The sequence below is a fragment of the Phyllopteryx taeniolatus genome, chromosome 6 (genome assembly GCF_024500385.1).
Source record: "Phyllopteryx taeniolatus isolate TA_2022b chromosome 6, UOR_Ptae_1.2, whole genome shotgun sequence".
In the NCBI taxonomy this organism is placed as follows: Eukaryota; Metazoa; Chordata; class Actinopteri; order Syngnathiformes; family Syngnathidae; genus Phyllopteryx; species Phyllopteryx taeniolatus.
Genome location: NC_084507.1, coordinates 2,105,716 through 2,120,052, shown reverse-complemented (window position 1 = coordinate 2,120,052; position 14,337 = coordinate 2,105,716). Strand labels below are relative to the sequence as shown.

The window sequence follows — 14,337 nt, the reverse complement described above, 5'->3', positions numbered from 1 at the left end:
TATATACACACACACATATATATATATATATATATATATATATATATATATATATATGTATATATATATATATATATATATGTATATATATATATATATATATATATATATATATATAAAGACAACTGTCTCCCTTAACACCAATTCATCTCAGATCAATCATTGAAAACTCAATAATTGTTCTGATAATTATGACTTGAATATACAGTATTTAGTTAAAGTAAAACATGAGTGTGGCTATTGTTTAGGACATAATTGCCATTTTGAGAATTCTTAAAACATGAAATTACACTAGCTTCTCTGGGAAGTAGTGTGACAGATTTTTTTTAAGTTCAGAGTGTGTTTAATAGAAAAGTGAAATGGATGATTCACGTGACAGTTAAGCAGGTGATGGAATGTGTTGAAGTACGTTGCTAAACCTTTGTGTTCCATCCATTCGTTTTCTACTGCTTATCCTGTTTCGGGTCCTAGGAAAGCTGGAGTCTACCCCAGCTGACTGGGGGTGATCCCCATACTTGCGGTACAAAAGTCACCCGTTAGAACCACTACACTGCCATTTATATGTAACATATTTCTGTAATGGGTGTTTAGAGACTTTGGCAAAAGGTGTGAATAATCCAGGTTACATTTTACTGGGTAATTAAATGGTGGCAAGATGCCTCCTTTTTTGCTCGTCTGCAGTATTGACATTTGAAGGAAGTGATCCAATGTTCATCTGTGTCTGTAGGGGATCAACTCTGGACCAATAGAAGGCCTTCAGGAAGGAGATTGTTCTTTGGTAAAAACAGAGACCACAATTAAGACAAGGAAGAAAGCTGAAGTTTCCACAAGCAAAACCAGGTATGAGCTACTAAACTGTGATTATCCACTTCAAGTTAATGTTAAATAAAGATTGTGATCACTTGAGGTTGTTTGGTGTGGCTGGAATTAATTGGTGGCTTTGGTCAGACACCCAACTGAAGCGAATAACAGTAGCTGCTCTGTTTCACAAATCCTCAATTTATATTGCAAATATTGCTTTTTTTAGATCTCACAATCAATGATTGTGTTTCAGGTATTTAGACATTTTTTCTCTTAATTATACAGTGTCAACCAGGAGGAAGCAGAATGGAGGGGTGTTTATACGCCTCAGGATGTTTATACTTTCCCTGATACGCGTATTGGCGAGTTCAGCTCTCTGAAGGTCAACATCCGCAACAACTCACCCAACACACATGAGGTGGGGTATGCCCTAAACTAATGACAGTATACTGCCTTGTTTAGATTTCGGTTTTTAGATGTAATAATTGTTAGAACTTCATGCTCACAACAATAACATGACTAACTTGTTTGTGCAGATTGATTTAATAAATAATTGTACAAAGCACTTGCAGTTATAGTGTTTTGCACGGATTTGACATTTGATGTGTGGCTTCTCAAATTGACTTGCAGCTGAGGTTTGTAAACCCTAGGGAGCCCTTCCACATCAAGCATTCCAAATATTCCCTGAGGTGAGTCAAATAGTCATTAATCCCTGACAGGAAAGCATTTTGTTTTCAAGATTAACTTTGTTTCATTCAAAAGACAGTAAACTGTTTTATTTGAGCTAACCTTATGACTGTTTTGTTGAGCAACCTCCATCCAGCCATCCATCCATCCATTTTCTACCGCTTATCTGAGGTCGGGTCATGGGGGCAGTAGTTTTAGCCGGGACGCCCAGACTTCCCTCTCCCCAGCCACTTCATCCAGCTCTTCCGGGGGATCCCGAGGCGTTCCTAGGCCAGCCGAAAGACGTAGTCTCTCCAGCGTGTCCTTGGTCGTCCCCGGGGTCTGCTCCCGGTGGGACGTGCCCGGAACACCTCACCAGGGAGGCGACCGGAAGGCATCCAAATCAGATGCCACATCCACCTCATCTGGCTCCTTTCGATGTGGAGGAGCAGCGGCTCAAGTCTGAGATCCTCCCGGATGACCGAGCTTCTCACCCTATCTCTAAAGGAGAGCCCGGACACCCTGCGGAGGAAACTAATTTCGGCCGCTTGTATCCGGGATCTCCCACACCTCGTGACCATAGGTGAGGGTAGGAACATAGATCGATCGGTAAATCGAGAGCTTCGCCTTTTGGCTTAACTCCTTCTTTACCACAACACACTGATACAAAGTCCACATCACTGCAGACGCTGCACCGATCCGCTTGTCGATCTCACGTTTCATTCTTCCCTCACTCGTGAACAAGACCCCAAGATACTTGAACTCCTCCACTTGGGGCAGGATCTCATCCCCGACCATGAGAGGACACACCACCCTTTTCCGACTGAGGACCATGGTCTCACATTTGGAGGTGCTGATTCTCATCCCAGCCGCTTCACACTGCTGCGAACCGCTCCAGTGAAAGTTGCAGATCACGGCTTGATGAGGCCAACAGAACCACATCATCTGTAAAAAGCAGAGATGCAGTCCTAAGGCCGCCAAACCGGACACCCTCTATGCCTCGCCTGTGCCTTGAAATTCTGTCCATAAAAGTTATGAACAGAATCGGTGACAAAGGGCACTCTTGGCGGAGTCCAACCCTCACCGGAAACGAGTCCGACTTACTGCCGGATATGCGGACCAAACTCTGAGTCCGGTCATACAGGGACCGAATAGCCCGTATTAGGTGGTTTGGTACCCCATACTCCTGAAGCACCCCCCACAGGTGCTTCCTCATGGAAAGGCGTGTCGGTGGAATTGAGGAGGTCTTCGCAGTATTCTCCCCACCGGCTCACAACGTCCCGAGTCGAGGTCAGCACCGCCGCATCCCCACAATACACAGTGTTGATGGTGCACTGCTTCCCCCTCCTGAAGCGCCGGATGGTGGACCAGAATTTCCACGAAGCCGTCCGGAAGTCTTTCTCCATGGCCTCACCGAACTCCTCCTATACCCAAGTTTTTGCTTCAGCGACCACCAAAGCTGCATTCCGCTAGGCCAGCCGGTACCCATCAGCTGCCTCAGGAGTCCCACAGGCCAGAAAGGCAACCTTGATTGTACATATACAGCTTTACTTAAAAAAATAAAATAAAATAGAGGATACCTGCTGCACTGACTAACGGCCATGTAAACCAATACATTTCTATTATTTTTATGCCTACTCTTGTACAAACATGTAGATGTAGAAATAATGTAGTGCAACACATTTATCCTTTTTAAAAGTTGTTTTAAAAAAACCCTAAACAAAAAAACGAGTTTCAGTCAATGGTAACATTTTAATTTGTCTGATCAACTTTTTGAAGTAAAGGTATGAATATTAACTCATTCAACTGCCAGCCCTCCCAGTTATGATGGATATTTTCATTCTAAAGCCATCAATGACAGAGAGTACTGTACTGGTTTCACAAAACTGCTCTCTCATTTTGACCAATATGTTTTTGTAGACCAGCTTCACTGAAGGTCACATGACCCTGGTAGGGGTCCTGATTGGTTCCCTGGACATAGAGCCTTCTGATGTGAAACCAAGGCCCCTTTGAATCTCAGTCATTTGTTTCTGCCTGTAAATGTATGTAGACGTTTACCTGGTAGTTAAGCTATTTGTAACATCGAACTAAATGACTTTAGAATCCACTGGTATAGTTAACTCTACTTACGGAAAAAGTGAACATACAACCAGTTTATTCTCAGTGAACAATACTGGACGTACACTTAGAATGAAAAGATTTTAACTTGCTTTAACCAGATGCACTCATTTGCTCATGAATACTTAACATTTATATTGAGTAAATACAACCCCAATTCCAATGAAGTTGGGATGTTGTGTTAAACATAAATAAAAACAGAATACAATGATTTGCAAATCATGTTCAACCTATATTTAATTGAATACACTACAAAGACAAAATATTTAATGTTCAAACTGATCAACTTTATTGTTTTAACAAATAATCATGAACTTAGAATTTTATGGCTGCAACACGTTCCAATAAAGCTGGGACAGGGTCATGTTTACCACTGTGTTACATCACCTTTTCTTTTAACAATATTCAATAAATGTTTGGGAACTGAGGACACTCATTGTTGAAGCTTTGTAGGTGGAATTCTTTCCCATTCTTGCTTGATGTACAGCTTCACCTGTTCAACAGTCCGGGGTCTCCGTTGTCATATTTTACGCTTCATAATGTGCCACACCTTTTCAATGGGAGACGGGTCTGGACTGCAGGCAGGCCAGTCTAGTACCCGCAATATTTTACTGCGAAGTCATGCTGTTGTAACACCTGCAGAATGTGGTTTGGCATAGTCTTGCTGAAATAAGCAGGGGGGTAAATGAAAAAGACGTCGCTTGGATGGCAGCATATGTTTCTCCAAAACCTGTATGTACCTTTTAGCATTAATGGTGCCTTCACAGATGTGTAAGTTACCCATGCCATTGGTACTAACACAGCCCCATACCATCACAGATGCTGGCTTTTGAACTTTGCGTCCATAACAGTCCAGATGGTTCTTTTCCTCTTTGGCCTGGAGGACACGACGTCCACAATTTCCAAAAACAATTTGAAATGTGGACCCGTCAGACCACAGAACACTTTTCCACTTTGCATCACTCCATCTTAGATGAGCTCGGGCCCACAGAAGCTGGCGGCGTTGCTGGGTGTTGTTGATAAATGGCTTTTGCTTTGCATAGTAGAGTTTCAAGTTGCACTTACGGATGTAGCGCCAAACTTTATTTACTGACATTGGTTTTCTGTTCCTGAGCCCATGCGGTGATATTCTTTTCGCATTGATGTCGGTTTTTGATGCAGTGCCGCCTGAGGGATCGAAGGTCACAGGCGTTCAATGTTGGTTTTAGGCCTTGCCGCTTACATGCAGTGATTTCTCCAGATTCTCTGAACCTTTTGATGATGATATGGACCGTAGATGATGAAAACCCTAAATTCCTTGGAATTGTACATTGAGGAACATTGTCCTTAAATTGTTCGACTATTTTCTCACGCATTTGTTCACAAAGAGGTGAACCTCGTCCCATCTTTGCTTGTGAATGACTGAGCAAATCAGGGAAGCTCCTTTTATACCCAATCAAGGCACCCACCTGTTCCCAATTAGCCTGTTCACCTGTGGGATGTTCCAAACAGGTGTTTGATAAGCATTCCTCAACTTTCTTTTTTGCCACCTGTCCCAGCTTTTTTGAAACGTGTTGCAGGCATGAAATTCTAAGTAAATGATTATTTGCTAAAAACAATAACTTTTATAAGTTTGAACATTAAATATCTTGGATGGAGTACCACAGTTCCTCTCTGGTTACCCTGTCATAGGCTTTCTCTAGATCTACAAAGACACAATGTAGCGCCTTCTGACCTTCTCTGTACTTCTCCATCAACACCCTCAAGGCAAAAATGCATCTGTGGTACTCTTCCTCAGCATGAAACCACACTGTTGCTCATAAATACTCACTTCTGTCCTGAATCTAGCCTCCAGTACTCTTTCCCATAACTTCATTCTGTCGCTCATCAATTTTATTCCTCTATAGTTCCCACAGCTCTGCACAGCACCCTTGTTGTTAAAAATGGGCACCACTTTCTCCTCCATTCCTCAGGCATCTTCTAACCCGCTGGAATTCTGTTGAACAAGCTGGTCAAAAACTCCAAAGCCACCTCTCCTAGATGCTCCAACCTGGCATACATGCATCATCTGCCTATTGTTTGGCCTTTGCCACCTCTACCTTCGCCCTGTGTCGCATCTCCATGTATTCCTTTCTCCTCTCCTCAGTCCTCTGTGTCCCCCTTCTTCTTAGCTAACCTCTTACCTTGTAGGATTTCCTGTACTTTGAGGTTCCACCACCAAGTCTCCTTCTCCCCTTTCCTACCAGAAGATACATCAAGTGCTCTCCTGCCTGTCTCTCTGATCACCTTGGCTGTAGTGGTCCAGTCTTCTGAAAGCTCCTCCTGTCCACCGAGAGCCTGTTTCACCTTTTCTCGAAAAGCTGCACAACAAGCTCTTCCTTTCTCAGCTTCCACCACATGATTCTCTGCTCTGCCTTTACATTCTTAATCTTCCTCCCCACCACCAGAGTCATTTTACACACCACCATCCTATGCTGTGCAGCCACACTCTCCCCTACCACTACCTAACAGCCGGTAACCTCCTTCAGATTACATCGTCTGCACAAGATGTAATCCACTTGTGTGCTTCTACTTCCGCTCTTGTTGGTCACCCTATGTTCCTGCCTCTTCTGGAAAAAAGTGTTCACTACAGCCATTTCAATCATTTTGGCAAAGTCGACCACCATCTGTCCCTCCAAGTTCCTTTCCTGGATGCCAACCTTACCCATCACTTCCTCATCACCCGTTTCCTTCACCAGCAAAGTTGAGCATCCAATGTGAGGAAATGATTTGCAAATTCATTTCTGCATCTTTACACTGCTTTCGTCAGGTCTATTTTGTCTTTATTAACCCACAAATGCCTCCAAGATATCCCAATAGAGTTCCTTTGCATCACAAAGTGTTTCTGTAGGTGACAATCTGTGACAGACGCGGACTTTGGCTGGCTGTATCATAACGTCGGATGAAGAGGGCATCGTTCTCCTGGCCAAAAAGCGTTACGTCGCTGTATGTCCAGAAATGCCGGCTACTCTTCACCAAAATTTACGAGTACATTCCGATTTTATGCCCACGTCCACCTCTAAAAATATCAGAACAATCGGCCCGGTGTTTAGGATTTTATGGACCAAAAAATTTTTCTCTCCATTGAAGATCAGTTGCGTGAGGCTTGCAAGGATATGGCACCTGCCGTGTTTGTCATACATTTAATCAGTCGTCTTTTGGCGAAATTTGCCGTTTTGACCTCAAAATAGGCCATTTCCGTGAATCGTATTGATCCAATGTTGTTCCTTGGGGGGTCGCTGTTGCTGTCGTCAAAGGCTGTTTCGTACTTTTTGAACGCTGGCAGCTAGATCCAATCCACCATCCATGCACTCGCATTTTACTCCGCGGGGGACTAATATGCGAGCGGATCGGCTTTGGATTCCGCCTGTGCGCCCGGGACCTGCTTTGGATAAGTCACAGGAGTTGACGAGAACAGAAAAAACACTTCTGCAGCTTCTGGTGTTAAGCAGTAACGATACTTTTACTCCGTTACAATGATCTAAATGCCGCTCGCTACTTTTATTGATCAATTACTGATTATTTATCAATTCTATTGTGCCCGAGAGTACAACTTCGACTTCCGCATTGGGTGCTTTTTGGTCCAAATCAATTTAAGCGGTAGTGACGTTTAAGTTTAGTTCACCAATCAAGTCGCATGACCTCACACAACGTTTTCCATCGGGATTCCCGGACACACTAGATAAGCCAGCCCAGTTGACCGTCATGCTTACGTGGCCACCATGTTGGGAAGTTTGTCGTTACCATGAAGGCAACGGTGCGCTACTCGTTTACATTTAGACGAACAAAGACAACAGCTTTCATGTATTATATTTTTCTGGCACTGTCTGCGCAAACGTGGATGTTTCAGCCCACTTATAACTTGAGAAAACACTGTGCAGTAAATTGCAGATGTTTTGTTGTAGTTTTGGTTGTGCGTACACACACAGCAACATCAGAATTTGCACATTCATGTTTTTTTTATTTTTGTTCATGCTGTGGTTTAAAAAAAAAATTTCACTGTGTACTTTTTACTCTTACTCAAGTAATTTTTTTGGAGGACTACTGTTTACTTTTACTTAAGTCACATTATTGTCAAGTAACAGTACTCTTACTTGTACAATATTTGCCTACTCTACCCACCTCTGGAGCGGACATCTTCTATTGCTACTCTTACATTTAAGCAAAAATTTTCCTCCTCAGATCTGCCAGTGTCATATTTGTTGCACTGATCTTTTGTATTTTCGCGTTGAGGTGCTGTGGGTTGTAGTCCCAGCAGAACAGCGAAGCACACGTGACATCGGCAACAAGAGCTTGTCCGCTCGTACATCTTGTATTAATTAGGAAACGCACATTATCTAATATATATAATTATCTAATTAGTCCAAGAATGTCAATGTTAATTGTATTAAGCGACGGAGCGATGTTACGGATTGTCACAACACAGAATGAACTAACTTCAAATTCAGAAATGGCCAATAAAAACAGAAAAATACTGTACTTAATATTTTCCTGGCAGATGCATTTGGGATTAGCCTTTGAAGTTGGTATTAGTGAAAAATGAAGTGAAACAGACTGATTTTAGTCAATTATTTTCCAGAATGAGAGTGCTTAAAGAGGAGGATGCTATTCATGTGGCACAGCTTGAAGCAGGCATCAGGTGCAGGTGGAGATGGGCTTGGCTGAAATTGGAGGCCAAAACAAAAAAGCAAAGAAATTAGGCAAATTTACTTTTAATCTTACAATTGTACATCAACATGACCTTGAGCGGTTTAAATTGTTTTATTTTGTCTTATTGCACTCTTCAGTGTCTTCCTCGCTTAATTTATGTTAAAATCAAAAAGATTATCTGCAGGGGCCTGTGGGATTCCCCCAGACTTCCCTGCAATCTTTTTTTTTTTTTTTTTTTTTTTTTTTTTAAGTCACCTTTTTCATGCCTTTGGTGTTTGCATGTCTGGTTTGTATCATTTTAATGACGACACTCTAAATAGTCATAAATAGTGGGGGGGTTATCCTATTAGCGATTGTCGATTGAACATAATTTTGGGCCGCGAGCTGTTGTTCATATGATAGTGCAATGATATATATATATATGACAGCATTATAAGGTATAATCAATCAGTCAATCAAACCTTTATTTGTATAGCACCTTTCATTCTTAAAAAGCAACACAGTGCTTCACAAGGCTACCGATAAGACACAAACATCGACGGGGGCCATAGTGGGTCTTAGAACTGACTCTGGGTATTGCTAAAAGGCCAGTACCGGAGGACATGAGGATCTGCGATGTTTGATATGATTAAAGGTCTTCAAGATAAGAAGGGCCAAGACCATGAAGCGTTTTATAAATTAAAGAACCTTAAAATCGACCCTGAAAGACACAGGGAGCAACTGCAGGGCCTCTAAAACTGGAGTACCTTGATCTCTCTTTCTGGTCCTCGTCAGCAGATGGGCTGCTAAAATCTGCAGTAGTTGCAAGTTATAAATATATTTTTAGGGGGCGCATTACAGTAATCAATGCGACTGGAGATAAAACTGTGCATTAGCACCCCTGTGTTTTCGCTCTCTCTCTCTCAGAGACAGAGAGAAACGGGTGGAGTGGATTCCACTCGACAGCTACGATATATAAAATGAGTTATTACTGCCACTTTATAGTATCGTACATTCTTTCTCCAACACCAGCTATGCAGTGTCACCAGTCTTATTCTTTTTTTTTTTTTCCTCCCCCCTCCAAAAAGGTTATCATTTTTTAGGTGGGGGCATGAAGACCACATAGGTCCTTTAAGATAAGATGGAGAAATTTGATGGATGGAGAATTTCCAGCTCAATTTGGTTTTAAACAACAAAACAAGACATCCTTTGTAGCCACCGAGACTCAAACCACAGTTTGATCAAAAGACATCAACAATGACCTCAAGCTCAACCTTCCTTCAAAACAATTTTAATTTGTCAACATCTTTTCCAGTCTTATATCTATGAAAAATGATCTAGTTACATTTGTGTAGTGCAAAGTTAGGTTATTTCTGTATTTAAACCTCAGTGAATTTTGGTTGCCTGACTGGTGCATATTTTTATTTTCCACCCATTAGATCCCAACACTATCTGAAACTGCCTGTTCAGTTCAAGCCGAGCACTGCAGGCAGACACGCTGGCTTGCTGCTCATCCAGTCAGAAACAAATGGAAGTCTGGTTGTGCAGCTGACTGGTGAGGCACTGCCTTGAATTTATCAGCTACCACCCTCCTTCGACACCTCGTGCCAATGGACTGCCTGGCTTTTTTAGGACGTTCCTGTCTGTCAACACCTTCCTGACAGGAAATGTGAAGACTGCATTGGGACATCTACGAGCCCCGGTCAAAAATCCTCCATCATGGTTGTACTCGCACAAGCTATAGCAAGATTTGAGATGAATAGAAGCTGAGTATTGTTAACTCTGATTTATCTCTTGCCGTCCAGCTGAGAAAACCTGTAAACGTGCGCAAAGCTTTTTTTTTTTTTTTTTTTTTTTTTGTTAGTGTGCAACATTTGTATTTCAGGCTATTAATTTTTGTCAATCGGAATAAATGAAGTGTTATTTTACTTTTATCAGATCTGCTATAACTCTGTAATGTCACAAGATGCATTTTTGTTGCCACAGAGGAAGCACTCATTGAAATACATCGAGGATATAATTTGTCTTATATGGAAATGGTGTTACAGGAATGCCTTTGTACCCAGTATGGCATCATGCCTGGAGGGATATTCGTTTTTGGACTAGCTACACAATGTCATGTCTGTGTTACTCTAGTTAACTTCTGTAGTCAACTCATGGTGATAATAAGGACACGGCACATTAAAGAACAGGTTACCCCCAGCCCCTACCCAGCAGGCACACTCAACTGTGAGTCTGAAGAGTTTTCAGCCTCTTTCTATGCAGATGGCATAGAAGGGCTCACATAATGGCAAACATCCATAACTTATGTGCACGTGGCATTTGATTACCGTATGTTGTCTACCCAGCAATATTTAGAACACTATTCCAAAAAATCCACATGTACTCAGTTCATCCATGATGATGGTTTGGGATCAGCTCACAGTAACACGTTTGGTTAATGATTAAGTACTTGAGGGTTTTGTCCGTTGGGGTTAGACTGGACAGTTGTTTTGACCTGCTTAATGGAGTTACCATGGCAAAGCTGTGTTCATTACTTTTCCACTCGCAAAAATAAGCACTCCACACAGAGTATTGTCTGTTTTTTAGTAGCTTAAAATGCATAGGTGCTGTATGTGAACATTAGGAAGTTCTGTTAAAAATTTTTGATTCCACACACCTTTGACCAGTACACGATTTACTTGTCTGTATAGTGAATTTCAAGGTGAAGGCTGTGGTGCTACCTACAATATCTGGCAATGCCTATCTAGCATTCATTGATTCATAATTTTCACAATCTTTAAATGCAATGTGTAATATAGTGTGTATATTTAAATAAACATTTTTAATAAACACCCATGCCTCTGGATATTCAATTATTGATCTATTACCTATAATGTGTGTAGTTGTTCGAGCATCTGCCTCAGTCTAGAGATCGGGTTGATCTCCGTTGATTCTTAAAGGTCTCATACTGTATTTTGGCTATTAAGACCCCTATTGTGACTCTCTTACATGGACTTTGTAGAAAAGTGTACATTTAAAAAAATCCTTCGTTTTGTCATATGAGTGTCCAGAAAAGGCCCCTCTGACAGCTACTTCTGTTTGACCCAGTTTTGTCTCCGCTTTGTCCATTTTTGGTTAAGACCGCCCCCGTTCCTCTGATTGGTTGCCTCTGTGTAGAAAGCCTACTTGTGAGAGCACGTGTTTATGTTGACAGCGCCTGCTCGGGAGCGGAGAGGTAGGCGGAGATCTCTTGTGACATAGATCAGCCTGAGAAATTCGAATGGCCTGATTTCAGGCCTCTAGGCAGAAAAAACATCTGGGACTCAGGAAAGCGTGGATGATTTTAATTCATAATTTACATGTTTACTGAGGCTCCACAGACCCAATATTACTTCCCAAATACTAGAAAAAGTTGGTTTGGCAAAATACGGGACCTTTCAGGGTTGGGTGTCGGATCTCTCATTCGGTCTTCCTGTGTGGAGTTTCATCCAGCCTGTTTTCCTTTTTACTTACATTTTGCTGGATACTCTGACTTCCTCACACACTCCAAAAATATTCCATGATAGGTTAATTGAAGATTTTTAAATGACCAGTATGTATGAAAGTTTGTCTATATGTGCCCTGTGATTGACTGGCGACAAATCCAGGGTGTATTTCTGCCATAGAGTACTTTGTTTCTTCAGGATGCAAATCTCATCACCTTTATTTGGGCCATGTTAATAACATGCACATTGTATATACAGTGGGTACGGAAAGTATTCAGACCCCCTTAAATTTTTCACTCTGTTATATTGCAGCGATTTGCTAAAATCATTTAATTTTTTTCCTTAATGTACACACAGCACCCCATATTGACAGGAGAAAAATGGAATTGTTAAAATCTTTGCAGATTTATTAAAAAAGGAAAAGCTGAAATATCACACAGCCATAAGTATTCAGACCCTTTGCTGTGACACTCATATTTTACTTGTGTGCTGTTTATTTCTTCTGATATTCCTTGAGATGGTTCTACACCTTCAGTGGAGTCCAGCTGTGTTTGATTATACTGATTGGACTTGATTAGGAAAGCCACACACCTGTCTATATAAGACCTTACAGCTTACAGTGCATGTCAGAGCAAATGAGAATCATGAGGTCAAAGGAACTGCCTGAAGAGCTCAGAGACAGAATTGTGGCAAGGCACAGATCTGGCCAAGGCTACGAAAATAATTCTGCTAAGAGCATTGTGGCCTCCATAACACCAAAAACAAAAAAACACCTGCAGGACTCCAAGATGGTGAGAAATATGATTATCTGGTCTGACGAGACCAACATGGAACTATTTGGCCTTAATTCTAAGCGGTATGTGTGGAGAAAACCAGGCAGTGCTCATCACCTGTCCAATACAGTCCCAACAGTGAAGAACAGTGGTGGCAGCATCATGCTGTGGGGGTGTTTTTCAGCTGCAGGGACAGGACGACTGGTTGCAATCGAAGGAAAGATGAATGGGGCCAAGTACAGGAATATCCTGGACGAAAACCTTTTCCAGAGTGCTCCAGACCTCAGACTAGGCCGAAGGTTGACCTTCCAACAAGACAATGACCCTAAGCACAGAGTTAAAATAATGAAGGAGTGGCTTCAGAACAACTCTGTGACTGTTCCTTAATGCCCCAGCCAGAGCCCTGACTTAAACCCAATTGAGCATCTCTGGAGAGACCTGAAAATGGCTGCCCACCAACGTTCACCATCCAACCTGACAGAACTGGAGAGGATCCCCAAATCCAGGTGTGAAAAACTTGTTGCATCATTCCAAAAAAGACTCATGGCTGTGTTAGCGCAAAAGGGTGCTTTTCCTAAATACTGAGCAAAGGGTCTGAATACTTATGGCTGTGTGATATTTGAGTTTTTCTTTTTTAATAAATCTAATAATATTTCAACAATTCAGTTTTTCGTCTGTCAATATGGGGTGCTGTATGTACATTGCGGGGGGAAAAAATAACTTAAATGATTTTAGCAAATGGTTGCAATATAACAAAGAATAAAAAATTTAAGGGGGTCTGAATACTTTCCATACCCACTGTATGTATATTTTGTTGTTCAGTAATCAAGAAGACATACCATACATTTGTGTATATACTACAAGAATAATAAATATACAAAAAAAAGAGTAGCGTAGGCAATATTGAACAGGTGTGTTGTTAGGATTTGAAAACTGGGAAGGACTCGGCATTGCGTTACGGAACTGGGGAGCGAATCAGCTTGAAAGCTCTGCTTCCCATGGTGCAAGAAAGGATCTTAAGGGTACGGGGGCTGGAGTGGTGATGTGGAGGAGGTCAGACAGATATGGAGGAGTGTAGTTGTAGATGGCCTTGATAGTATACATGACAGGAGAAGTTTGAATTTGGTTCCTTGTTTGACTGGGGTCTGGGTGATATTGCCTTAAAATAAAATTTCTGAAATCTGATTTTCAGTTACAGTATCATTGATTTCCCCCTCCTCCCAGTTACAATTGCTTTGGTCTGCAGCCTTTATTTCCTAAAAAGAAGACAATCTTGATGTTACACTTTTTGAAAAAGAAGTGGTGACAGCTGTGAAGATATAAATTATTTTGTACATGCAGTCATGTTCATCCTCAGTTTCTTAATAAAGTGCTCTGAAATGCACTATAAACTTGTAAACATGAGTATTTATGTTTAAATATAAATACACATCCCTCCCCACACATCCTTTTAAAACACAACCCTTCATAAATTTTAATAATAAAAAAAAAAGGATATTTGACAATTTAACAAAAATATTAACAACTCATAAGAGGAATAAAAGAAAACATTTACTGTATCTACATGGTGGCTTTAACTTCTATTGAAGTTATTTTGGTACTTTATACAAGGCGGCCATTAGTGGTTTTAATTAGGACAGTGTGCAGGGGACGAAAAGAGACAGCAATTGACCCTACTTTCGATGGGTCAACCCAGCTCTATCGGCGCAGTCGAGCATCCCGCCATTGACAACAATGTAAACAGCCGGACGCTGAAAATAACGGCTTCAATATGACCGGAAGAAAATAAGCAAGTCTATCAGTTCTGTCGAGACCTCAGCGCGCAACACCGTAAAATGTCTGCAGGTGTCGTCCAAAGTCCATGA

At 41.5% G+C, this 14,337-nt stretch overlaps 1 protein-coding gene across 9 annotated transcripts in view; it reads left to right on the top strand.

Annotated features, from left to right (window-relative positions):
- Positions 1-11,066, top strand: part of cep192 (centrosomal protein 192) — an 86,153-nt gene extending 75,087 nt beyond the window's left edge. For 6 of the 9 annotated variants that reach the window (XM_061776232.1, XM_061776235.1, XM_061776228.1 and 3 more), the window contains 4 exons: positions 728-840; positions 1,087-1,219; positions 9,672-9,787; positions 9,865-11,066. In XM_061776232.1, the coding sequence (XP_061632216.1) occupies positions 728-840; positions 1,087-1,219; positions 9,672-9,787; positions 9,865-9,976 (474 nt within the window). In that variant the 3' untranslated portion in view covers positions 9,977-11,066. Of the gene's footprint in view, positions 1-727; positions 841-1,086; positions 1,220-1,431; positions 1,491-9,671; positions 9,788-9,864 lie in introns of those variants that run through there. The other 3 variants (XM_061776234.1, XM_061776233.1, XM_061776229.1) reach the window with 2 other exon arrangements.
- The last annotated feature ends 3,271 nt before the right edge of the window (positions 11,067-14,337 follow it).